At 38.6% G+C, this 26,970-nt stretch overlaps 1 protein-coding gene across 1 annotated transcript in view; it reads right to left on the reverse strand.

Annotated features, from left to right (window-relative positions):
- LOC133605614 (phospholipid-transporting ATPase ABCA1-like) overlaps positions 1 to 26,970 on the reverse strand; it is a 212,824-nt gene that overhangs the window by 18,405 nt on the left and 167,449 nt on the right. Inside the window, exons 33-48 of the mRNA XM_061958842.2 lie at positions 24,015 to 24,109; positions 23,796 to 23,901; positions 20,877 to 20,951; positions 15,907 to 16,076; positions 15,113 to 15,290; positions 14,902 to 15,017; positions 13,982 to 14,126; positions 13,775 to 13,898; positions 12,164 to 12,293; positions 11,974 to 12,094; positions 8,907 to 8,969; positions 5,606 to 5,712; positions 2,935 to 3,076; positions 2,460 to 2,594; positions 459 to 562; positions 210 to 302 (exon numbers count right to left, since the gene is read on the reverse strand). Coding sequence (XP_061814826.2) covers positions 210 to 302; positions 459 to 562; positions 2,460 to 2,594; positions 2,935 to 3,076; positions 5,606 to 5,712; positions 8,907 to 8,969; positions 11,974 to 12,094; positions 12,164 to 12,293; positions 13,775 to 13,898; positions 13,982 to 14,126; positions 14,902 to 15,017; positions 15,113 to 15,290; positions 15,907 to 16,076; positions 20,877 to 20,951; positions 23,796 to 23,901; positions 24,015 to 24,109 — 1,904 coding nt within the window. The remainder of the gene's footprint in view (positions 1 to 209; positions 303 to 458; positions 563 to 2,459; positions 2,595 to 2,934; positions 3,077 to 5,605; positions 5,713 to 8,906; positions 8,970 to 11,973; positions 12,095 to 12,163; positions 12,294 to 13,774; positions 13,899 to 13,981; positions 14,127 to 14,901; positions 15,018 to 15,112; positions 15,291 to 15,906; positions 16,077 to 20,876; positions 20,952 to 23,795; positions 23,902 to 24,014; positions 24,110 to 26,970) is intronic.

The following is a 26,970-nucleotide window of genomic DNA, read 5'->3' on the forward strand; positions in this document are numbered from 1 at the left end:
TAGCATACTGTATTCACAACATATACAGGGCTCACTTCTAAACGCCTGAACCTTATCCTTTGACGCATTTGTATCATTTAACACGAGTTTCAAACATTGTAACAACATTTATCGGTCAGAAAAAAGTAAACACATTAGTGCAACCTAGACAAATAATAATAATTTAAAAAAAAAAGGTCCCAAAAGTATAATAAATAAATGAGAATTACCTGCTCTTAAGATGCTGGATGCTCCCGAGACATTTAAAGCGTCCGTTGACCATGATGGCCATGCGCGTGCACAGTGCTTCACACTCCTCCATACTGTTAGGCCCAAAAGGAAAATTTATTGACGATAACAAATGCTACAATTTTGAATGAATTAAGAAAATGATCATGACAACATCTGAACATGTAAATATTTTTATATTGGCACGAATTAAGAATGTAAGAGAATTCACAGCAGAAAGGTGAGAGTACCTATGTGAGGTGAGAATGACAGAGCGACCCTCCTTGATGACACTCAGAATGCAGTCCCACAGAAATCGCCGAGCTTTGGGGTCCATCCCAGTGGTCGGCTCATCCTGCAAACATTTTTTCAACTTTAATGTAATGAATTTGATTTATTGGGCACACTTGTTCTATAGTCTTGTGTTTTAATGTTTCCCTTTATCTTATTTTATTTAGAGGACCAAACAGACTTTCCCTGGCGACCTCAAGGTCTTTCTTTCAAAAATGTGATTTGATTATATAAGTGATTCCACTGAGCAGGACTTGCTCTATGGTCCAATTCAATCAAAAGGCAAATTAATATTTTTAAAATAATAAATATGTAAACAAAAATGCCGACATCAATGTTAATGTAAAAATGAAATAACAAATTAATGTCAACAACCCTTATACCCTCTATTTATATTTTGTCTGTCTGCCCCCTCAAATGGAGATCTTACAGTACAAGCTCAAAGGGCTATGTTCAAAAAGAAAAACAATGTCTTATTATATTTTGAAATTGTTTTTTTCAATGTACAATTTTTGGATTAATCCAATGCATCATTGTGCCGATGCCAATGGTGTGTTGGTATCTGAGTGAAGTCTGTCAACAACAGTAACAAAACAAAAAAAAGAGAAAAAGAATCAGACAAAGAGGACACTTTTCCTCGGGGTATGTCTGTTCATGCGTGATTAGAGCGAGGGTGCTAGTAACTCGCTCTCCTGCCCGGGTTTCCTTCCAGACCTCCAACAAGTCCCCTGGGCTGATCCCACCATGGCCGTTTGCTGTCCAAGTGTTACTGTCTGCACGCCTTGAGGACACCTGGCCTATGTATGCAGACAATATTGCAGCAACAACACTGTCCCACTAGCTCAAAGCGAAGGCCAGCCTTGCTCTGGTCCAGTAAATAAGATGAATGACGAATGGACACATACTTTTGTAACTCACTCTTCAGCAATTCTATTTATTATTGACGTCTGAAGGACCTACAGAAAAAGTCAAAGAACTTTATATGACAGGAGTGCTCTACCGTTTTTAAGGACCTAATGCTAAACTTCCACCTAAAAATGTATTATTCAACAAGAAGAATATTTGTTTTTGTGGATGAGAAAACCTATTTTAAAATATATCAGTACATTGAAAAGCATGTGTCAACAGCAGTGTTCTTTAAATTAATTTATAGTCACTTGTTACTTTACCAAAAAGTAATTGAATTAGTAACGGAATTACTTTTAAACAAATGTAATTAATTACTAGGGTAAATAATTAATAGGTTACTTTAAAAAAAAAAAAATCAAATATCTAGCATTTGCAGTTGAATGACGTAACATATAGAGCAGGGGTCCCCAACCCTTTTTGCAAAAACCTTTAGTGGAGCTAAAACAAAACAAATCCCCTCCACCCCCCCTAAAATGCATATTATACACAGTCAAAAAACCCAAAATATATCTGAAGCTAACCAAATTGTGGAGTTATCAGTCTAATTTAATTTGATTCTTATATGTGAATTTAAAAAAGACCTGTCTTTATTGTTTAAAGTAGAACATGTTATTCTAATTAACTATTGGCCATGATTTTTTTTAAAGTTTTGAAGTGTTAAAAATATGTCACTATTAATTTACATGACACAATTTGTCTTTTTTTGCGCAGTGTTTATTTGTGAAATATATTCAGTGGCATCGCCGTAAAAGAAACACATTTTGTGTATTCATTACAGCACGACATGTGGCCTGGCATTAGTTTGAAGGAAGAGCAGCTGCATACATCGGTATCCCGAAATTAATTATTATAATTATATTACATCTAAAAAAAAAATAAAAATACATACACATATATGTATGTACATTAATGTATATATATATACACACATATATGTATATATATATATATATATATATATATATATATCTCAAACATCCCAAAATAAAATATTTTTTTCTAATAAAACAAAATTAAATCAAACATCGAGAAACTTTTTTTTCTGAACTCACCAGGAAGACAACTGGTGGGCAACCAATCAGAGCAATGGCAGTAGACAGTTTGCGCTTGTTCCCTCCGCTGTACGTCCCCGCTGATTTTGTGGCATATTTGACCAGGCCTAATTTCTTGATGCCCCACTCAGCCACCTTTTTAGGACACAAAAAGAGGCCGGTGACTGCATTGCAGCACATTTTTTTCTATTGCAAACACAATAGCCAGAATGTACAGTAAACCACAGCGGGCACATCAAAGCTCTGGCGCCGGGTTTGAGCCAGTGGTTGCCGCCAGACCAGCCGTCTTTTGATGCAGGGTGAGAGAAAGAAAGGAGGAGTTCTGGGAGGCCTCAGCAGTGGTGAATAATGTACAGCATCTGCTTTTCTACCCATGGCCATTTTTCCTGATGTTTGGCTTCTATCTATCTCTGCCTGCAACAGGCTAATCATCTCTTCTTGACAGTTGACAACAACAAAAATATTGAAAAGTTACCATGGAGACGTCTTTTTCCGGAACCCCTCGCAACCTTGCATAAAATTCCAGATGCTCTTGGCCTGTCAGCAGATCGTCAATGGCGTCAAACTGGGGGCAGTAGCCCAGGTTCTGGTGCACGTCGCTCATTTCTGTGCGTATGCTAAGAACAAAAAGAGAGGAAATCAGTTTTTCTTTCTACAACAAGAGGATAGAGAGAAAGAACAAACTTATTGACTCCAGTGGTGGACTTTTTCAGGTTCAGTTCTCTTTTTTTCCCACTTTCGACCTAATGGCATGGTTTTCACTTGAAGAGGAGCGGATATTGGGAGCAGGCTTTGGGGCACAAGTGATCATTTGTTTACAACTAATTGTTCCCACGTATATTTGAGTTTGTGTCTGCTTGCGTTTGAATGGGTGAATAAAAGGCATTACATTATATGATTTTGTAAAAAAAAAACACTTGAAAGGGAACTGCACTTTTTTTCTAATATTGCCTATAATTCACAATCCTCATGTAAGGGCTTCATTTTTCTTTTTTTTAATGTATTATAATTTGTAATATATCGCAAGTATGAGATGGCTTACAATGAAGCCCACTAAAAAAACATAAAAAAACTGCCAACGCCATTTACATGTCATGACCTGAACATTTTTATCCAAGTATTAGCGATATTGTTATAATAAGCGCTAACACAAAGGAATTACTTTTAGCAGCGTCGTGATCGCAGAGAGCTAACTAGCTTATGCTATATTGACATAGTAGGGTGGTGAGCTGCTGCATCACCTACGAGTTGGTAAAAGTTAATTCTAGATTATAAATCGTGCCTCTCACTTGTACAGTAGAAGGTTGTGGCTGTAAACTAGGAAGTTAGTCAACTTTGACATTCAATTTAGACCTGCAAATTGCGAGAAAGACACGAAAAGACATTAGTTTGCTGCAGCCTGCCACTTTTTTTTTTTTTTTTTTTTTTTACCTGTGTGAGGATTATGATTCATTCTTCATCTAAATGGGAATATATGCACATGCCATCAGTAGGCATTCCAATGAGAGCAGAAATTGTACAGTAAGTGATTGTTTTACTATGTTTGTACTTGACAGTTTGTATTTGTTCAGCACTTATAGTGCTATAGGATGCTTATAGTGTCATTAGAGCTGGATCTGCTTATCACTCAGCTTCCAAAACTTGTAGTTTGTCCTTCTTATATTCAGGCAAAAAAATATGAGGTTCTGGATCATCATTTGTCCCAAAGTGTGTGTAAATTAGGGTCGTCCCGATACCAGTATTTTGGTACCGGTAGAAACATGTATTTCGATACTTTTCAAAATAAAGGGTACGTACCATAAAAAATGTCATAAGGGCTTCAGTTTAACAATTCATGTTATAATATACTAAACATATGTTTCTTAAGGCACTCAAACAACACTTCTAGAAGGTTAAAATTAAAGTTAAGAGGCATGAAACACATTGCGGTTTTCTTATTGCACTCAAAAATAACAATTTACAATTTTATATAGTACATGTAGCCTGCCGTAATCTAGGATTATGTTAGAATAGAATAGAAAGCTCTACTGACATTATATTACATGCTTCATGATTTATGGTTGCCATTCTTGGTCTGTGCTTTAAGAAAAATAGTATCATTAGTAAATGCTAAAAACAATACTATATGGCACACAGATAAGACATGTAGCAGGTAAAACACACTTTTGTTAAAGATAAAACACAAATTGTAGGACTTTGTTACAAAATTCAGTCATTTACTTGCATTAGTTTATGCTATGGGGACGGCGTGGCGAAGTTGGTAGAGTGGCCGTGCCAGCAATCGGAGGGTTGCTGGTTACTGGGGTTCAATCCCCACCTTCTACCATCCTAGTCACGTCCGTTGTGTCCTTGGGCAAGACACTTCACCCCTTGCTCCTGATGGCTGCTGGTTAGCGCCTTGCATGGCAGCTCCCGCCATCAGTGTGTGAATGTGTGAATGTGGAAATACTGTCAAAGCGCTTTGAGTACTTTGTAGGTAGAAAAGCGCTATACAAGAGTAACCCATTTATCATTTATTTATTTATCTATGTGGGTGGTTTGGATTTTTGACTGTGCTAACAAATGGCAACACGCTAAGCAGCTGTGTGTTCGTCTGCGTATCTGTATGTCCACAGCAGTGGAGCTGGTTTACTTCATTGCCTGTCGATCTGACTGCTTGTATAATTTTTTAGCTAAGTTTGAAGCAAAGATTATAATACTTTAATCATGCCACCTATGGCGAGGCATGTTATAAAGCAGAGCTTGCAGCGCAGCACTTCTGTGTTAAATGTGTCATCTTGATCGATAGTTTTGAAGCCCAAATACCTTCATATCGCACTTCACGCACACTCTTTCCTAACCACTATAAACGCCGTCTTTTGCCATTCTTCCTCTCCAAGCTGTTTGTTCCTGTATGCGCTCTCGGTTCTATGTGTGCATGCTAACACACTCAACGTCATGCCCCTCGGCTCTGCACGTCACTGCAGCATGCGGATGAAATTAAAAGTATCCGTAATTTTCAAAGGCAGTATAGTATCGTTTTTAATTCATTAGTACCGCGGTACTTTATTGGTACCGGTATACCGTACAACACCAGTATAAATATATGTATGCATGCATGGATATACTTATATAAATCCATGCGCTGCTACTGGCTAGTGACTCACCTGTACCCGTTGAGAAAGGCCTCTCCACTGGAGACAGAGATGTCACCTGTTAGCATTTTAAAAGTGGTGGTCTTTCCGGCACCGTTGATTCCGAGCAAGCCAAAACACTGGTGGAGAACAAACGTATATAGTCAATAATGTATTATTAAATCATTGAAATAAAAATGTTATTGTTAGTTAAAGGTCAGATTATATGACAGGACTGTTATTTATTTGTATAAAAAAAAAGTACTTGGCTCTCTTCAAATATAACTGGCACATTTATTTGTCTTTAAAAGCTTGAAGAGCAAGTAACTCCTGAGAAACAAAGCAACAGAAAATGTGCACTGTAAATTCTTCAGCGACAAGATACAGTGTCAGGAAGCAATGGCTCTTTGTTAGTTTAATCCTAACTTTAAAAAAAATGTGTATAATCCTCAATGTATGCGGTATCAATGCCAATTTCTAAACGGGATTGTGTTTTCCAGTCCACAACAAGCTATTCAGTTCAAACTAGCTATTTTGAAGACACATATTTCTGTGAAAGATACAGACCAACCTGAAAACAAATCCTTCTTTTTCAGTGTGTTCAAACTCCTAAGCTTCACTGTCAGTAGTGCTTAAATTCCGACTGTTAGGAATATAAAAAAAAAGCCCAAAGCCACACCTCCCCTACAAATGGTTCAAGGACCGCTTTACATTTACTTTACATATGACTTTTTATGTGTTGTAGACAAAAAATCCTAGCATCAGAAGGGGTTAAGCAACTACTCCAAAAACACTAGTGTTCCTTCTGTCTTTGAATGCTCAAAGTCAGTCATAAATATTAGATTTCCACCCCCTATAGAGAGCTGCATATTAGCGACCTGTCTCGGGTGAAAATGCATAGGAGACAGCTAAGTTAAGCTTGATGTACAGTAAATAATGCATGGAAATGTGTGGTGGGGAATGACAATACTGATCTTGGCATTTCCACTGAGCTCTGAGTAAACAGTGGGCAAGGAGGAAAGGATTTATACCAGCGCTTGTCAGCATTTCAGATTATGTTGGAAAGAAAAAGCAAATAAGTCCAATATAGACATTTAAAAGTCCTACTCAGCATAGAAAATAGGTTACCACTGCGGTTGGTACCGCAATAAAAGGGGTGCTAAAACAGTAGACATTTTTTCTGTGCCGTTTACTACTATAATAAGAATACACATAAAAAATGATGTTTAATGTGTTGATTTTAATACCCAATGTAATGATCTAATAAGTGAGTTGTCACATTTGACTTTAGTTGTCACAAAACTTTAAATTAATCTTAAAATTAAATGTATACATTAAAATTATGTGTTCAAAGACTGAACTGACAGAAATGAAATACTGTTAGTTATTCAATGAAATATAAAAGAAACCTTTTGATTTTCAGTTTATAAATGAAATGGCCATCCATCCATTTTTTACTGCTTGTCCTTCTTGGGGTTGCGGGGGGCGGATGGCGGGGTACACCCTGGACAAGTCGCCCCCTCATCGCAGGGCCAACACACACAGACAACATTCACACTCACATTCACACACTAGGGCCAATTTAGTGTTGCCAATCAACCTATCCCCAGGTGCATGTCTTTGGAGGCGGGAGGAAGCAGGAGTACCCGTAGGGAACCCACACAGTCACGGGGAGAACATGCAAACATACAAACTCAAACCCAGGACCTTCTCACTGTGAGGCACCAGCGCTAACCACTGCTGCCCCACATGAAATATATTATTGAAAATTAAAACAAAAATATTTATACATATGAAATATTTGCATCAGACTTTTTAAATTTGTTTATTTTTAGGGCTGTCAAAGTTACCAGGAGTTAACAAAAAAATGTATTCAACGGCAGAGTTTTAGGGGCAGCACGGTGGAAGAGGGGTTAGTGCATCTGCCTCACAATACAAAGGTCCTGAGTAGTCCTGAGTTCAATCCCGGGCTCGGGATCTTTCTGTGTGGAGTTTGCATGTTCTCCCCGTGACTGCGTGGGTTCCCTCCGGGTACTCCGGCTTCCTCCCACCTCCAAAGACATGCACCTGGGGATAGGTTGATTGGCAACACCAAATTGGCCTTCGTGTGTGAATGTGAGTGTGAATGTTGTCTGTCTATCTGTGTTGGCCCTGCGATGAGGTGGCGACTTGTCCAGGGTGTACCCCGCCTTCCGCCCAAATGCAGCTGAGATAGGCTCCAGCGACCCCCCGCGACCCCAAAAGAGACAAGTGGTATAAAATGGATGGATGGCAGAGTTTTTAAAAAAATACTATTTTTCAATTTTTTTTTTAATATTTAAAAACATTTTATGATACATTTTGAATTTTCTTTAATTTATTAAATACATGCTTGTACATCAATTGAGAATGATACAGGGCACATTTTCTGGCAGGCTGAAATAATGTGTACATTCCTTTTAACATGTTCTGGATGATAGTCCTGTTCAGCAGGCTGATCGCTTACTGTAGCAATATTACACTAAATCACAAAATACATTAGGTTAAGACTCTGCAGCAACATGAATATGATTAAATGGCATAACACAAATTGCACAGAATATCATAAGCATTTATTTAGTTAAAAATATCTCAGGTCATCTTTCACCATCAAACTGTGATCTTAACAATCCACATTTTGTGTTATTCATGCGCATAGCTGGTATCTAAACACAGAAGAGAAGTTCCATCCCTCTAAATGCAAGCGCTGCATCAGCAGGGGATACAAATGATGCCAAGGATACAAAATCACCATCAACATTGGCGCACCGTGGCTAATTCTTTTATTGTCATTAAAGGAGTGTTCATGTCTATCTTGTCATGAGCTGCAGCATACATTTAAAACAATATTTGCATAAAGCAAACAAATTGTCCAGTCCCATTGTTGATAGTATTAAAAACTTTGACATCTATAAGGTACACTTAATTAAAATGGAAAAAAAGTCTATCTATCTGAGATTAATCAGGATTAAACATGAGTTAACTCTTGGAAAATGTTGATTAATCACGTTCAAATATTTTATTTGTTTGACAGGCCTTTTTAAAAACAAAAATAAGAATTACATATTTGATTTTTTTTATATTATATTTCATTATTGGTCAATAATTTACCCATTTTTTCCACACAGAGCTCTTAATAAAACTGTTCTTATTTTGTGGTATTTGTTTAATATTTAATTCAGAACGTAATTCACTTGCAAAATAACTGAACATACAAACACCTCATGATTGTCTTTCTTTAGAAAATAAAAAAATCCACTAAAGTCATGAACAGCAGTTTCCTTGTGTAAAATCCAAAAATAAATATTTGGCCCACCTCTGCCGCAGGTATGCCCACACACAGACGGTCCACAGCTGGGATTCGTTTCCCTGGATACACCTGCAGTGAGCAAATGAGACTGAGAATAGTTTGTACTGTGCATGTAAATAAGACAGTTGTCAAAAAGTATTAAGGGTGTCAAAAAATAGATTATTAATTGAATCACAATTCTTATTTTTCAAGATTTTGAATCAATTAAAAAACAGAGGTTTTTCATATTTCCATGCATCTGTCTGTCTGCTGATGGTCTCCTGACTGTGTATTTCCAGCAAGGGGGCATGCCTCGCGTGCTAGCTTTAAATGTTTGGCAACATTTTATCATTAGTGCACAAATTTACTCCATTTATTTAAATGTACTTGAATCTTGTGTCACCAGGCAGAATTCAAACTGTAAATCCCGCCCCCTCTGCGCAGCTTGCTGATGGTCCCTTCTCGTCTCCTTCTCTCTGGAAGTGCACGAAATAGCGCACGAGAGCTGTACGTGCACACGCATAGGTTGTTGACAGTCTGAAGTTGCATCAAAGGATCCCCTAGTTCGTATTTTGTTGCAGAAAATAAATGTTTTTTTTACTCTAATTAAGAAATACACATTTATGTTGTTAAGCTATAATATCGCCATATACTATACAAAGATTTAGCAAAAATATAAATACAAAAACCAAACTATGTCTCTGCTTATAATAGACAGAACAGCAATCGCGTAACTATTGGTAAACATACTAACACGTTGCCACACAAAATATAGGAACATGGGACATTAGATTACCTCTCTAGAAGGAAAACAGTCACTTGCACATCCAAAGTTAGTGCAAGACTGTCCCGCAACGCCCTCCATCTAGAATTCGCCGGACCAATATTTATTCGAGTTTTGGCTTCTTTGTTTTAGACGTACAGCGTCTTTCTTTTCTTCCTGTGATTTCCTTTTTAAAAAATTTTTTTTTAGCAGTATATGCTGTAACAGCAAGCGCAGGTATTGCAATCTTTACAGGTGGGTGTTCGGCAACCATGCTTTACTGAAAACAAGTTTGCACCGTGCACACACTTCACTATATATCGCGTCAGCCAATGAGGAGGCTCCTTCATGGGCTCTGCTCACCATTCCTTTCTCTAAATCCTGTGATTAGACCTGGAGGGGTTGACCGCCAGGAAGACAAATTAGTTTGTCATCCCTTTTTTTTTTTAAACTAAAATACTTAATTATAAGGCACAGACAGCCCTCTAAAACAACTTCAAAACCCCCATCAACGTTTTATATACACGCTCCTATTATATAAATAATGTAGTAACAGATAATTCATAACAATATGTAATATGTTCAATATTTACCGTATTTTGGTCATTTTAAGCAATACCGGAACTTCTCTGACCAATCTTAGTGTATGAGCATGAACTGATGAAGCCTACTCAGATGTGAGGCGAAACGTCTTCTAAGACAAACCAGTTAAGTTGCGATCGATTGAATGCCCTGAGATGAATGAGAACATTTATAGACAATACCGGAATTGATTTCCTTCACGCATTTATGTCCGTTTCCATAGCAGCGCACTTCCGATTTCCGGCAACAAATGTGTATTCCTTCATCCCGGAAACAAACGTGTGTGTTTTAACCATGGTAGACTTTTTAACAGACAACAAAGACAACTATTGTTGGACAAATGAGGATTCACAACCAACCAACGGAGTATAAACTGCTGCTTATAGAAGTGAGCACGAAGAAGAGGGTGAAATGCTGGAGCAGCAAGAAGGAAGCCTGAAAGAGTGAGGTCGGCGTGATTTGATAGTGTAAATGTGGAATTTAGAGCCAAGCTATGCTGACATAAATGGCGTGCATACCCAAGATCAACTGGAAAAAACTTGGACTAAACAGACAACTGTCCATCAAGTCAGTCACTATAATATCGATCATGATACGTGCGGAACATCATGCTTGTTATTACAGCTACAGTCCATATGCTGTCGAGCTAGCTGTGTACTGACGGACGGTCGCTCACATAATCCTGTTTAGATGAAGCTTCAATCGCAATCCTCACGAAGGGCGCAAAAAAAAAGTTGCCACAACATGCGTCTTTTTGTGTCTTTTTTGCCATCTTGGAGGATGTCAAAGTCAACCAGCGTGTCAACCCATGGCCACATTTGTCTACTACCAGGTGAGAGATGCATAAATTGTAATCTAGAATTTACTTTAAGCAAATTTGAGACGAAGCAGAAGCAGCCGTCGTCTTAGTGTGTCAGCAATAGCAGCGTAAGCTAGCATTAGTTCACGACTATCAATGCGCCGCTAAAATAGGCCGTTTGCATTAGCACTTAAATTAACAATATTACTCATATTTGGTTAATAATCTGGTCGCTACAAGTAAATGGAACATTGTTGGCGGTTTGCGGATGTCTTTAAAGAGAATATAACGGGCGGAATAGAGGACCCTCAATATATTGACTCAGGGATTGTGAATGATAAACAGCACATCCCTTTCCAAATTTTGCGTATTTCCAGTATGACTGATCTGCAGAAGCGTTACTACACTAGAATCAATGGAAAATACTGAAGATATTCAGAGAGAAATATTCAAATTGGCTGGCTGAATTTGTGGCATTTTGGGATGCTCAAACGATACTTTGCGGGTAGTAAACACAATTGGATGTGGTTTAATGGATACAATAAAACACTGTTAAGCATATGAAGTCAACTTGTTTTTCCACTCTACTGGTCTTTTAAGGTAATACGTTGCATACTGTAGTTTTAAATGTGCAGTCTTTTTTTGGGTAGAAGACCAAATAAATACATTTTCCCCCGATGTTGCTTGACTGTGCTAATCCCCCTGCTAGACGAACACATGGTGGTGTGTGAGTAAGAGGAGCCATAGAGGATGGGTGACTGGGATATGTTTGCATACTTCTTAAAAAGTAGATAGTTGTGCCCGGTGTATATATAGTATAATGTGATTCATTCACCAAATGTAGGCTTTCTTAAACATTAACTGTACAGTTTATGCATTTTTGTCTATATCTTAGCATTGTGACTGTTAGCATGTTAGCATTTTGTCCCCCCAGCAAAACAAAACAACACCTTAGTTAGATCGTATGTCCTCAAAAGGTCATTCTGGGCTTTTCCTGCGTACACCCGATCCCGTTCTCGAGCAACGTCAACGTCCTCTTCCTCGGTGCAAAGCAACTTTGCGGAAGTACGCCTGTTTAAAAAACAAACAAATTGTTACTTATGATCACCATTTTTGTCGGCAAATGTAGCATGTTTTCACCTTGGTTTGCAAAAGAAATTGTATTGGATGAGAATGGTGATAAGAAACATGGCCGCTCCTTGTATGGACATAGCGAAGAGGTTCTTGCCAACCATGTCCCAGCTAAGAGGATCCTTGAAGCGGTTCTCTCCTAATTGAAGTAAATAGAGCAGGGAAATCATCAAAACAACAAGATGTCACACCGACAGCAAGCCGCTCTTTGAAGTGTTTTGATATATTTATGTGTGACAGCTTAATATGCCACTTAGACTCAAAAAAAAAAACACGTAAGTAAACGGATGACAGTACCAAAATGCTAACATGTTAATTATTCTGCCCCGACAGGAAAATAGTTTTTTTTACGACTGTTAAAAATTCATCTTTCCTTTTTTTCCCTGCAGTTAGCTTTAACTGCACAATTTGAAACTGTTTAACATGTTGGACTTGGAAAATCATGCTATTTTTACTTTACCACCAGGAAAATGCTCACTAGCATGCACTTTCTAACATACTAAATCCATCCGTCGGAATGCTAACAAATGTGACCAAAATAGCAACCCGAGTACCATAAAGATTATTTATGGCGACTTATAGTCTCATACTATTTCAAATGAGGAAAGCTAAAATAAGATAACCGTTTGTATGCTAAAACAAAGCAGTAGAGCAAAGGAACAGAAGATAGCTTAAACAATTTAATGTTTTAAATACATTTTAAATGCTAACATATAGTAAGATAGTAATGATTGTACAATATGCTCTATCATAGAGATGCCAAAAGTGGGGCCCGCGGGCCAAATTTTGCCCGTCGTATCAAATGTAACACATATTTAAACTGACCTCTTTCCAGCTGCACAAAATTTTTGATGGCATGTCCGCAAGGCTAAAAAGTCAGTAGATTTTACAGTCACAACCTGGCAGCTCACTTGCGAGAAATTTACCGTAAAACCGTCAGTGGTACCATTTTTCCATTTACAGTAATGCACTGTGAAAAAATGGCCGTAGAATTTAATGGTAAAAAAAAATTGTCAGCTTTTATAACACGCAAACAACAGTAGTACAGTTTTCAATTGACAGTAATTTGGTGTAAAAAACGGTAAAATTCTGGTGACTGAGCTGACATTTTTATTTATAAATCTATACTTTTTTTCTTTACAGGCTGATCAGTAGCGCACAGTAAAGTCTATGAAGAAGGATAATCTTGGTCGCCATCCTTTGCCCACGTCCGATAATGAAAACCTAAACGCTTCAATATATAACATCCTCCGTATGTCTAATGTGTCTGGGTAAAATTTGAAAGCGATTGGAGTAAATACCTAGGAGGAGCTTTTTCGAGAAAAGCAAAATCTGCCGAAAATGACCGTTTTGAATGTTTTGACATAAAAAATGCAGCATTGCATGTTAACTGAATTAGGCACACAGCTGTTTGACAATCTCTACTATATATTTACTTTGAATACACTGGTATGAGACTGAAATACTCATTTGTGGTGCTGTTGCATTGTAAAAATTGCTGTTTGGCGCATTTTCACTTTGGCCCTTGGAGTTTAAAACCTTTGGGCACCCCGGCTCTATAGTCAGATCCTTTTTTAATGCAGAATACCTCAAATGCTAACAGTTGATATGCTATCTTACCAAAGCTGCTGAAGAGGGTACCCATGGCTTGATTTTTGGCCATGTCAATCAATCCTCTTCCCAGACAGAAATGAGGGAAGACGAGGAGCGCCTGTTTGACGATGTCATTGATGTACGACACATTCTGGGGGCGGGCACACAAACACAGACATGGTATCGATAAAGCTGACTTAGGCCTATAAGTTTAGTGGACACTTGACTAAGTACCTCGTCATCGAAGAGCTCCATTACGAATGTGGCAATACTGCCATTGATGCCGACAAAGAGGTTGATGCATGTTAGCACCACGTAGGCAGTGCTGGGAACGCTGAAGATGAAGGACGCCGGGTACATCAAGGGGATGATGGACCACCTGTGTCCACCACAAGAACAATATCAATATACATCTAAAAATATGGATGTAATTTAGAGCTACAATAGTGGTTTCTTTCAGTGAAGTTGCTAACTTAATATATCAACTGTTAGCACTATTAGAACTTGATTCAGCCTCATTAGCATTTTAGACTCAGATCTAACATCAGAAAATGGTGTAAAGCCCTTGAGGGTGTGCCAAAGAATATTCTGTATTCACGTAGCTATATTTCTACATGTTAGCGTACTAAGTATTAGTACATTAGTGTTTATTAAATCATCCTTTAAAAATAATATCCACAAGACATGGTGTAAAATTCTGGAGCAGCCGTAGCACTTTCTGTACCAAAGTTACGATCTTGCTATGTTGGCATACAACTGTTAGAATGTTAACATTTTAGCAATTCTCTTTCCAAACCGCGTTGTATGATGGATTTAACAATATTCCTATAACTTAGCACAGTAACTGTTATCACATTAACACTTCATCAATTCTTATTTGGACATAATGTCCACAAGAGATGATATAAAGCCATTCTAAAGAAGCCATGGCAGTTTCTGTACTAACGTTATGATCTTGTTATGCTCGCATTAAAGCACTGTAACCATTGTCTTTTGAAATATCATCTGACTATAGGGCATGATGTATCCTTCTAGATCTGTCTCAGTGCTAACTTAGCTTGTGTTGCTATTAGCTTAAAAAAAAGAAAAAGAACGTAAACATCTATCAAAAAAACAAACATACCGGTAGTTAAACAGTTAAAATTAGGGTTTACCCATAGAGAACCAGGAGCAGAACCAGGGCAGGCAGGTTGGCCAGCGAGACATATGATTCTTGTTGGAAGCACAGGAATATCACAATGACGATGACGCACGGGACGGCGTAGTTGCACTGACACATGCAAAATATGAGAAACGTTATTATCATTATGAATTTTACTATGATGACAATTGACTACATAGTATCTTTAATATTGTGATGCCTACCATGTCCCAGGCGAAATTGGCCAGCCAGTAAACAGTCGGATTGACTCCGCTGACAAATTGAAGATGTTTGGCTTTGCTAACACGCTCCTGGATGAGGAAGAGGACGAAGCTCGCGGGGATGAAGGACATGGCGAAGATGACGCAGATGGATACCACAACGTCAGTGGATGTCGTAGCCCTGGACATTCAACATGGACAGTTATTCACCTCAGACACGCAATTTTAACCAACATTTTTATGAGTTGGGTGTGTAATCTGATGCTATTTTAACTTTACTGCAATGGAAATGCTAACAATACTAAACGCTAGCATGCTAACAAACAGCAATAACAAGATGTCCACTTGATTAAAGTGATTTCAGATTACTACTTGACTAAAAATGCAAACATACCAACATTTAGTAACATAAAGCAATATAGCAATGGGAGTAAAAATGTACAGTACATCATGTCCTGTAGTTTCATCCTACTTCAAATGAGGACAGCAAAAAAACAACAAATTAGCTTCCTAATAATATACTATACACTCCTGTCATACCGAGCATCTCCGACAATAAACACACCTATTCCTGACTGCTTATTCATTGAAATCATCTTATCTTCTCTATCTTTGTTGTTGTTGTTGTTGTTGTTTTTATCCAATTTGATTTTATTGTTTTGATTTTGTACGGTGTCCTTGAGTGCCCAGAAAGGCGCCTTATAAGTAAAATGTATTATTATTATTATTATTAATAATAGGATATTTAGGATACATTAGGACACCATAGTATGTATACAACTATTATTTGGACTCACAGGGCCACGAAGGACAGCTGTTCTTTGGTGAGGTTGAGGGGGTGGTTGGACACGGTAATGCCATAGAGGCGGGGGTCATGTCCCACCGGCAGGTTCCCTCTTAGGATGGCATTGTTGGCCACGTTCAGGAAAGACACCACGCTGTGCCAGGCCTTGTTGTAGAACCACACCTGTGGACAAGAACAATTGTCCTTAGCTGTTTCATAGTAACCCAAGAGACTTGGCAAAGCCTCTGTGTATGTTTCTTTAAGTTGTTATTCTCTGCATAGTCAAAAGTATTAAGGCATGCCTAAAGTCGTAACGATTTGGAAGGGATGGGCCATCTGGCCAGCAAGGCCTTCTCTGATCATGAATTAATACCAGTAAATTTAATTTGTACTAATTTAATTTACTTTCCCAAAATATACAAGTATTCATCACATTTTCTTCATGTCTTATTAAGTTCCAGTGTTGTTGTTTTTGCGTTAGAGCTTTTATCCAATCAAAATTTAGCTAGCTTGTTGCCAGCGCTGTAGGAAACCTGCCGAAGGCCTTCTAAATCAACAATGTGGTGGTCTGTGCAGCGCAGGTTAAAGTTAAGTTAAAGTTAGAGTTAAAGTCCCAACGATAGTCTCACACACACACTTGGTGTGGTGAAATTATTCTCTGCATTTGACCCATTGGGAGGTGAGGGGAGCAGCAGCGGTGGCCATGTTCGGGAATCATTTTGGTGATTTAACCCCCAATTCCAACCCTTGATGCTCGAGTGTCAAGCGGGGAGGTAATGGGTGCCATTTTTATAGTCTTTGGTATGACTCGGCCGGGGTTTGAACTCATGACCTTCCAGTCTCAGGGCGGACACTCTAACCACAAGGCCACTGAGCAGGTTTAACGGGGAACATACAGTTGATAGACAGTTGCGATAGCCAATCAAATCAGAAGTTGTTGACAAAAGGCCTCCTAGGTTGCTTCACGTTGAACGTGATATTAATGCCTCCTTTGATTTGATACTCACTTGTGACTCACAAGTGATAGAGAGATATGTTTTCATTGCTGATGCAGGTTTATTTTTTTTTAAATGTGCCGGAATATAGCCCGTTTTGTACACTATTGAGATGTTTCAATGCTCAGTAGTGCACAAGTGTGTTTCGGTATAGTATTTCTCCAGCCGTGGTTATGTGATGACATAAATTAAGGTATCAGGAGACGTATTTATTAAAGTCGGACTTAGTAGGACATCACTGAAGGCTTAGGTGTGAAATGCACGGCCCGCCACTGTGATTTGGCAACCTTTTTTTTAAAGAAAAGTTTGAAACAAACCACCTATCGGCACTGTTGGATGAGTTTTGTGCAGAAAAACTAACGTGTCTAGTCAAAGTGACCCGGGACCCTCGCAAGTGCTCCCTTGAACTTCAAAGGCATGTGTCCCTGTATTTTTGTTCACTGCTGGCTCTGAGTCAAATTTTGTATTTTTCATTTCATTTTTTGCTCATTGTTCTTTCTTCCTTTAATGTAAGTGATTCTCATAGCTCTTGGCTCTTGGGGTGGAAAGAAAAGAAAAAAAAACAAAAATGGATGAAAGAGGAAAAGGCGGACTCCCCGCTGATGGCACCATGCTAATTAGGACAAGAAGGGAAAGTCTTGCTAGCGAGACTTCTTTAAAAGAAAATGCATTTGTTGGCTCTCACACACACACACACACACACTCACACACACAGCTTGATAGTTTTGTTGTGGTGCTAAAATAGATGTATTAAAAAGAATAAGGCAACGAAGATAAATAATCCAACAGAACCGAACTAGCCAAAGAGCCACTAAATTATGGGTTCTCTTTATACCATTTATATATTAACACGGCTGGTTTGATTTGTATTCAATAACTAAATCAAATACATTTGCATTTTATTAAAAACCACAAAAAAACTAAATGTCCGATAAAATATTAATTTTCTACGTATAATTTCTTTATTTGTCCTCATTGTCTTGTCCCGCTTTAAAGAAACTTCCAATATTTTTTTCCCCCATTTTTAATAAGAAGTCCCGGAAAAACAGTTGATGAGGGTTTTCTTAATATAAATGAATATAAAGACTGAAATGTATCTATCGAGTCAAAAATATGGCAGGTTTGCTCACTCCACAGTATATTAATGCAAAGACAAGTCAAAAGGAATGTCAAGTCATTCGTTCAGTTGCTCCACCTACGAGTTGAGAATGATGGACATCAGTGTGTAGAACTAAGGAAACCATTTTGCCCTGACTGGTGAGGCTGACTGGGGTACTGGGTAAGTGGAGGAAGCGCTGGACATCATGCCAATGATGATGCAGCAAATGTTAATAATAATGGACTGGATTTATATAATTACTTTTTTAAAGACCCAAAATGCTTTACATTGAGAAGACCCCATTATTCATTCACTAACCTGGGTTGACTGAAAGAAACTTGACTACAAATTTGCACCAACGTTTTTGTCGACCACCACTAAGGCTGCAGCTAACGATTATTTTTCTATCGATTAATCTATAGATTATTTTTTCGATTAATCGGTTAATCTATAGATTATTTTTTCGATTAATCTATAGATTATTTTTCCTTTTACCGATTTTTTTTTTAATTTAAAATGAAGATGAAAAATTAAATGTAGGCCAGTTTTTTCAAAAGGCATGGCTTTTATTTACAAAAAAAAAAGTATGGCCACTCAGTCAACATTGACAACAACATGACAAAATATTCTGTAACAATGTAAACATTTAACAAAATTAAAAGTAGCTTATTTGCTTTTAATGTGCAAATATAAAAGTAAACATCCAGTGCAAATCTTAATATTCTGCAATAGTATAAGCATTTCAAAAGTAAAAGTATTGCTTATTTTGCTTTAAAATGTGCAAAACTAAAGATAAACATCCAATTCCAAAAAGTGCAAAACGGAAATATTCTGTAACAACAGTGTAAACATTTCAACAAAAGTAAAAGTATTGCTTATTTGCTAAAATGTGCAAAAATAAAGATAAACATCCAATACAAAAAAGTTCAAAACGAAATATTCTGTAACAACAGTGTAAACATTTCAACAAAAGTAAAACTTTTGCTTATTTTGCTTAATAACACAACAATGATAGTATGATTAAAGTGAAAGTTAATTGTTCGTTTGTACATAGTATACGTAATTGTTAATGTTGTAAAAGGTATTTGCACAACTAATTAACGTTAGCGTTAAAGAGGAGCGCGTCTTTGTAAACACTGAACAGGCACGCCAAACGCTCCTCTCAGAGCGAAACGGTGCTTTAGTTTATGAATTTACAACGCAGATACAAATGACACATTCATGTTTTTGTGTAATGATGACAACGTATACTCACGCGGACGATTGACTAGTTGATGGTGATGGCAAGAACGCTGCCGTTGTGCTGCTATGATAGGCCATTTCCGCTCGACACAGTGTGCATACAACAACATTATTAGCAGAGGTGGGTAGAGTAGCCAGAAATTGTACTCAAGTAAGAGTACTGTTACTTTAGAGATTTATTACTCAAGTAAAAGTAAGGAGTAGTCACCCAAATATTTACTTGAGTAAAAGTAAAAAGTATGTTGTGAAAAAACTACTCAAGTACTGAGTAACATACACACACATATCATATATATATATATATATACATATATATATATATATATATATATATATACATATATATATATATGTGTGTATATACACACACACACACACACGCACACACATATATATATATATATATATATATATATATATATATATATATATATATATATATATATATATATATACATACATTGATATATACAGTATATAATTTATATCTATTTATTTTGCCGTTTTTGTTTACATGTTAAAGGTGTTTTAATAATTATACATGCATGTTGAATATAAGTTGGTGTATTACCTGATTCTGATGACTTGCATTGATTGTAATCAGGAAGTAGTGCTGGTAACGTCCACGTTTTCAAATGGAGGAGAAAAAAAGTTCCTCCTTTCTGTCTAATACCACATGAAAGTGGTTGTTATTTGGCATCTTATTTGTCCACCTTCCATATTCGTTTTTATACCCTTTACAAGAAATACATTGGCGGCAAACTCCGTAGCTTGCTAGCTTGTTTGCGCTGGCTTTCGGAGACTCTTATTTTGAAAGCGCAGGCGCGATGGAGCGGGACTTTTATTGTGAAGACAGGAACTGTGCAGTCAGTCTTTACGGTTGAAATAAAAAAGGGTCTTTTTTCCTTCACACTTTTGATTGATTGATTGGAACTTTTATTAGTAGATTGCACAGTACAGTGCATATTCCGTACAATTGACCACTAAATGGTAACACCCGAAGTTAGCTCGGAGCCAGTCAGGTCATGTGACCCCTGGCTCTGTTTGATTGGTCCAACGTCACCAGTGACTGCATCTGATTGGTGGAACGAAGTGAAACGTCACCAGTAAGGCAAGCACTTTGAAGGTCTGTCTGACAGACCAAAACAAACAAAGCGTGCATTAACAGATCGATAAAAATTAGTAGCGAGTAGCGAGCTGAATGTAGATAAAAGTAGCGGAGTAAAAGTAGCGTTTCTTCTTAGGCCGTTTATTGAAATACTCCCACACTTTTGACGACTTTTGGCGTGCTTTTTTCCCCTCGCTCGCACCGCTCGCATCGTCTGCTTTGCGCTCCGCCATGACGGTAGTGTGACGTAAATATGCGACGCGTCGACGAACAAAAACGTCCTCGACGTATTTACGTAACCGATGACGTCGACTACGTCGACGCGTCGTTTCAGCCCTAACCACCACTAAACATTTGTTCACATTCATACACCAGTGTGGACTGCACTGGAGGCAAAGTGTGCAAAGTGTCTTCTCCAAAGACACAACTGCAGTGATTGGGATGGAGGGAGCGGGGTTTGAACCACCAATCTGCCATTTGTACGCACTTACTGCAAAAATGCTAGACAAAGATATCATTTTAAAGCATTACAATCCTACCTTGACGTTGTGTTTTGTTCCAAGCCGCTTCAGCAGAGTCTCACTGGTATTGAACATCTCATCAGTCATGTTTCCCTAAATGGAAATAAAAAACAGGAAACTCTTTAATGTACACACATAAATCTTCATACTGTATCCATCCATCTATCCATCAATGTTCTATACTGCTTGTCCTCATTAAGGTCACTAAGATGGAGCTTACCACCCTGGATTGGTTGCCAGACAATGACAATGCACGTATAGACAAAAAACCATTCACACCTGTTGACATTGTTGAGTATCCAATTAGTCTAGCATGCATATTTTTGTAATGTGGGAGAAAGCCACGGAGAGAAAATACACACAAGCTCGTGGAAATCATGCAAACTCCACAAATTCAACCTTCAATTTCTTGACTGTGAAGCCAACATGCTAACCCCTTGTCATCTATATATTTATATAACATGGACAAAGTTATACATTTTCCTATTTTGAACTAAAAGATCCAAAACTTTTGCTATGAACATAAAAGGTATGTTTCCCTTCAAATTATGTTTTCAAATCTAAGCACCACCATATCTACCGTATCCACCATATCACCGCTGCAGTGGCTTGTGACCCTGGCCGTTTGTCGCCAGGAGTGGCTATGCAGCAAAAGGTGCCACCACACCGGTACTTTTGCCACTGTTCATAGGCTTAGACACATGCCAACGTCTCTGTCTCCCCCAAAATATTTGCTCTGTCGGAGTCAGTGCCCTCAACAAAAATGTTACGGGGTTCTGCAGTTGAGAGGTGACAATGGTGAGGCCTAAGAGGTCATTAAATGAGGGACATGACAGGTCAAAGTGCGTTAGTATGGGGAAAAAGGAGCGTTGTTGGACAACAGCAACAGAGCACTTACAGTCGCGGTTAAAAGTTTACATACACTTGTAAAGAACATAATGTCATGGCTGTCTTGAGTTTCCAATTATTTCTACAACTCTTGATTTTTTGTGATAGAGTGATTGGAGCACATACTTGTTTGTCACAAAAAAACATTCATGAAGTTTGGTTCTTTTATGAATTTATTGTGGGTCTACTGAAAATGGGACCAAATCTGCTGGGTTACATGTCCCTTGGCAAGTTTCACTGCAATAAGGCACTTTTGGTAGCCATCTACAAGCTTCTGGCAAGTTTCTGGTTGCATTTTTGACCCCTCCTCTTGACAAAATTGGTGCAGTTCAGCTAAATTCGTTGGTTTTCTGATATGGACTTGTTTCTTCAGCATTGTCCACATGTTTAAATCAGGGTTTTGGGAAGGCCATTCTAAAACCCTAATTCTAGCCTGATTTAGCCATTTCTTTACCACTTTTGACATGTGTTTGGGGTCATTGTCCTGTTAGAACACCCAACTGCGCCCAAGACCCAACCTCTGGGCTGATAATTTTAGGTTGTCCTGAAGAATTTGGAGGTAATCCTCCTTTTTCATTGTCCCATTTACTCTCTGTAAAGCACCAGTTCCATTGGCAGCAAAACAGGCCCAGAGCATAATACTACCACCACCATGCTTGACGGTAGGTTTGGTGTTCCTGGGATTAAAGGCCTCACCTTTTCTCTTCCAAACATATTGCTGGGTATTGTGGCCAAACAGCCCAATTTTTGTTTCATCTGACCACAGAACTTTCCTCCAGAAGGTCTTATCTTAGTCCATGTGATGTCAGTATTGAATGTCAGTGTGACTTGTACAGGGTCATAAAACTAGATAGAATACCAGCAAGCATGGCGCAGTGGAAGAGTGGCCGTGCGCAACCCGAGGGTCCCTGGTTCAATCCCCACCTAGTACCAACCTCGTCATGTCCGTTGTGTCCTGAGCAAGACACTTCACCCTTGCTCCTGATGGGTGCTGGTTAGCGCCTTGCATGGCAGCTCCCTCCATCAGTGTGTGAATGTGTGTGTGAATGGGTAAATGTGGAAGTAGTGTCAAAGCGCTTTGAGTACCTTGAAGGTAGAAAAGCGCTATACAAGTACAACCCATTTATCATTTAAACACATACACCATCCAAAAAAGTTGAAATCAATTATCTTTTGTTGGGAGGTTACTGATAATATACGTAATTGATACCTGGTCAGACCCTGTACAAATGGGATATTCTATAAACAAGATATCCATTCAAGTTGTATCTGCGTGTAGTACTACTATATTTTATTTCACAAGACACACTGAATGACTCGTGGTAGGATTTAGCAGCGGAAATGAGCAGAGGTGGGTGCGGGCATTACCACTTTACAAAAGTGGTTCATCTTACAACAGTGCTTGCACCTTAGTTGTGTGGACGGGCCGGCTGATGCATACACAGTTGAACAATTTCCACAAGACCGCCATGTTGTGGTGCAGTGCAATCCCACCTCAAAGTCCACGTGAGGGGAGGACGGGTCAGCGAGCTATGCAGCTGGGGCCACCCTTTGTGCCAGTGGGGTAGAGTGTGGAGTCTGGTCGGAGCCAGATATGTGATGCTGAATGAGCAGCAGACTCCAGTTAAAAGGTAATCTCCACCGTCTTTGACAAGGACAGCCTTGTCCCACAATTTGGGGAGTATCGTGGGTTGGTGGCTCTTTGACTCTGACTCTTTGGGGGGCTTTTAGTACTGGCAGAAAATTATTAGTCTGACAGTGACACTGATAGGGAAATATTCAGCCAGCGAGGCGACAAAGTCTATTGTACGTCTGCGTAGGTTTGAGGGTGTGAACTACCTACACTAGCAACACTAGCAGGGGTAAGCAGTATGAGCAGGCAAATGACAGATGAATTGTATTTAATGCTAAGTGATACAGTGACGAGAGTGACTGACCTCCTTTGTTGTGCTATTGTGCGCCGTTATGTCATGTTATACCATGATAATGCATATCTATATAGAGTATGCAGTATATCTTAGAATAATAATAACTAAAAATGTAGCTTACCAGGATTGAACCAAAGAGACTTTTCAGATCCTCCATCATGGCTTCAATGGCTGCCTCACTCAGACGCACTTGAGAGTTGACTGCTCCAACAGAAATCCCGCCATACCTGAAGAAATAAATATAGATGTATATACAGTATATAGCTTATATATATCATATAGTATATATACATCACATTTCCACACAGTTTACTTAATAAGTTATAAAAACACCAGATACCTTGTTTTGCCCGAGTGCTTATAAGTCTTGACCAAGAAGTCCGTCATGTTTCGTCCCGTCATATCGAGGAGTGTGTCAGTTGTGTTCTGGATCCTCTGTAAAAGAATACAAAAAGAAATAAAACAATACATTTAGAATAAATATTTCAGATGATATCGAATGATTTAATTGCTAATTATATACATTTTTATACATAGTTTTTCTAAAATACATATCTATACATATATATATATATATATATATATATATATATATATATATATATATATATATATATATATATATATATATACACACACATATACAGATTTTTTTTTACACAAACACATACATACATACATACATACATACATACATAAATATATACATACATATATACATATAACGTATATCTATATACATGTCAATCAATCAATCAATGTTTATATATATAGCTCTAAATCACAAGTGTCTCAAAGGGCTGCACAAGCCACAACGACATCCTCGGTACAGAGCCCACATAAGGGCAAGGAAAACTCACCCCAGTGGGATGTCGATGTGAATGACTATGAGAAACCTTGGAGAGGACCGCATATGTGGGTAACCCCCCCCCCCCCCTAGGGGAGACCAAAAGCAATGGATGTCGAGTGGGTCTGACCTAATATTGTGAAAGTCCAGTCCATAGTGGATCTAACATATAGTGAGAGTCCAGTCCATAGTGGGGCCAGCAGGAAACCATCCCGAGCGGAGACGGGTCGGCAGCGCAGAGATGTCCCCAACCGATGCACAGGCGAGCGGTCCACTCCGGGTCCCGACTCTGGACAGCCAGCACTTCATCCATGGCCACCGGACCTGTGTATCTCTCCCCCTCCACAAGGGAGAGGGGGGCAGAGGAGAAAGAAAAGAAACGGCAGATCAACTGGTCTAAAAAGGGGGGCTATTTAAAGGCTAGAGTATACAAATGAGTTTTAAGATGGGACTTAAATGCTTCTACTGAGGTAGCATCTCTAACTGTTACCGGGAGGGCATTCCATAGTACTGGAGCCCGAATAGAAAACGCTCTATAGCCCGCAGACTTTTTTGGGGGGGGCTCTGGGAATCACTAATAAGCCGGAGTTCTTTGAACGCAGATTTCTTGCCGGGACATATGGTAAAATACAATCGGCAAGATAGGCTGGAGCTAGACTGTGTAGTATTTTATACGTAAGTAGTAAAACCTTAAAGTCCCATCTTAAGTGCACAGGAAGCCAGTGCAGGTGAGCCAGTATAGGTGTAATATGATCAAACTTTCTTGTTCTAATGTCTATATAGCCAAGGTTACTGTGGTTTATCCGTTAGACAGTGCTCAATACCGGGGTAGAGCGGAATATTCGTTAGGTCTGGAGGCTATTTCATCCCTACAAGCCTGTTTTGCCTCTGTGTTTTTTCCTGACCTAACGAATATAAGTCTATATATAAATATATATATATATATATATATATATATATATATATATATATATATATATATATATATATATTTTTTTTTTTTTTCTATAGATATATAAATGTATATGTGTGTGTATACATTAAATTATGAAATGTGTATTTAATTAGGGTATTAAGCCAGTTGGGCAGTCCTTTTCAAGGTGTTTCGTTGTTCCCATTGGGTTGAATTTTTTCCTGCCCCGATGTGGTATCTGAGCTGAGGATGTTGTTGTGTTTGAGACACTTGTGTTTAAGGGCTATATAAATAAACTTTGATTGATTGATTGTATGCTACAGTTATGACTATTGGGCCTATTCAGTGGCATAGTGGTTAAGAGTGTCCGCCCTGAGATCGGTAGGTTGTGAGTTCAAACCCCGGCCGAGTCATACCAAAGACTATAAAAATGGGACCCATTACCTCCCTGCTTGGCACTCAGCATCAAGGGTTGGAATTGGGGGTTAAATCACCAAAAATGCTTCCCGGGTGCGGCCACCGCTGCTGCCCATTGCTCCCCTCACCTCCCAGGGGGTGATCAAGGGTGATGGGTCAAATGCAGAGAATAATTTCGCCACACCTCGTGTGTGTGCGACAATCATTGGTACTTTAACTTTGTTTTGGGAGGTTGCTGTACTCTGCTTGTCAGTCTGCCAGCAATTGGGTGTTGTGTGCCGCCTCCTTTACCTAGCTAATAGGGCTGTGTGTCTTTAGGCACCGCACGGTTTGACTCGATACTTGGGGGTAACAATTTGATTCTGAATCGATTCTCGATTCAAAACAATTTTCGATTCAAAATCTATACTTTTTAATAACATCAGGTGCCAGTTCTATGATTAAATACACTTCTCCATAAAATATATACACAGCTGTGATACATTTTCCATATTACTTAAAAGAAAACTGGTTTTGTTTAATGAAATTCTACCCAAACATTTATTAAAGTAAAATACAGATAAGGAAGAAGTATCCCACACTTCTTTTAAGAGGCTAAGTTCTCCTCAGATTGTCATTAGTTTTGCCACTACTCTTCTCTTCCAAAGACTTGGCCCTTGCTCCTTCCGTCTACTTGTGCTGTTCATCTTCAGCTTCTATAGGGCAACTGGTCGCTGACAGGCAGGGATGGGTTCTGTGTTTGAATGACGCGCTTTGCAAAGGTAGTAACTCTTGAGTGCATTTGAAGTGGATTTATTAAGTCTCTTTTTTTTTTTTCTTCAAACATATTCATTGGAATAATGACTTGCTGTGGTGTAATGTAGAGTGGTATGGAGTAAAACAAAGCGATATGGCACAAAAAAGGAGTAAACGAAAAATACAGTGTTGCGTTCAGGTCGCATTGCTGCGATGGTTGTGTTCTTATGGACTCCGAAGAACAAGCAAGAAGCGGCAGGAGCGGTTTTCAGGTAGGAATAAATTATAATTTAACAAAGCAAGGCAGAAATACCAAACTAAGACCCTAACTTAGCGCCGAGCAAAAAATAAAAAATAGTCGACAAGAGCGAACAGTCTTTGGTG

This window comes from Nerophis lumbriciformis, linkage group LG05 (genome assembly GCF_033978685.3).
Source record: "Nerophis lumbriciformis linkage group LG05, RoL_Nlum_v2.1, whole genome shotgun sequence".
In the NCBI taxonomy this organism is placed as follows: Eukaryota; Metazoa; Chordata; class Actinopteri; order Syngnathiformes; family Syngnathidae; genus Nerophis; species Nerophis lumbriciformis.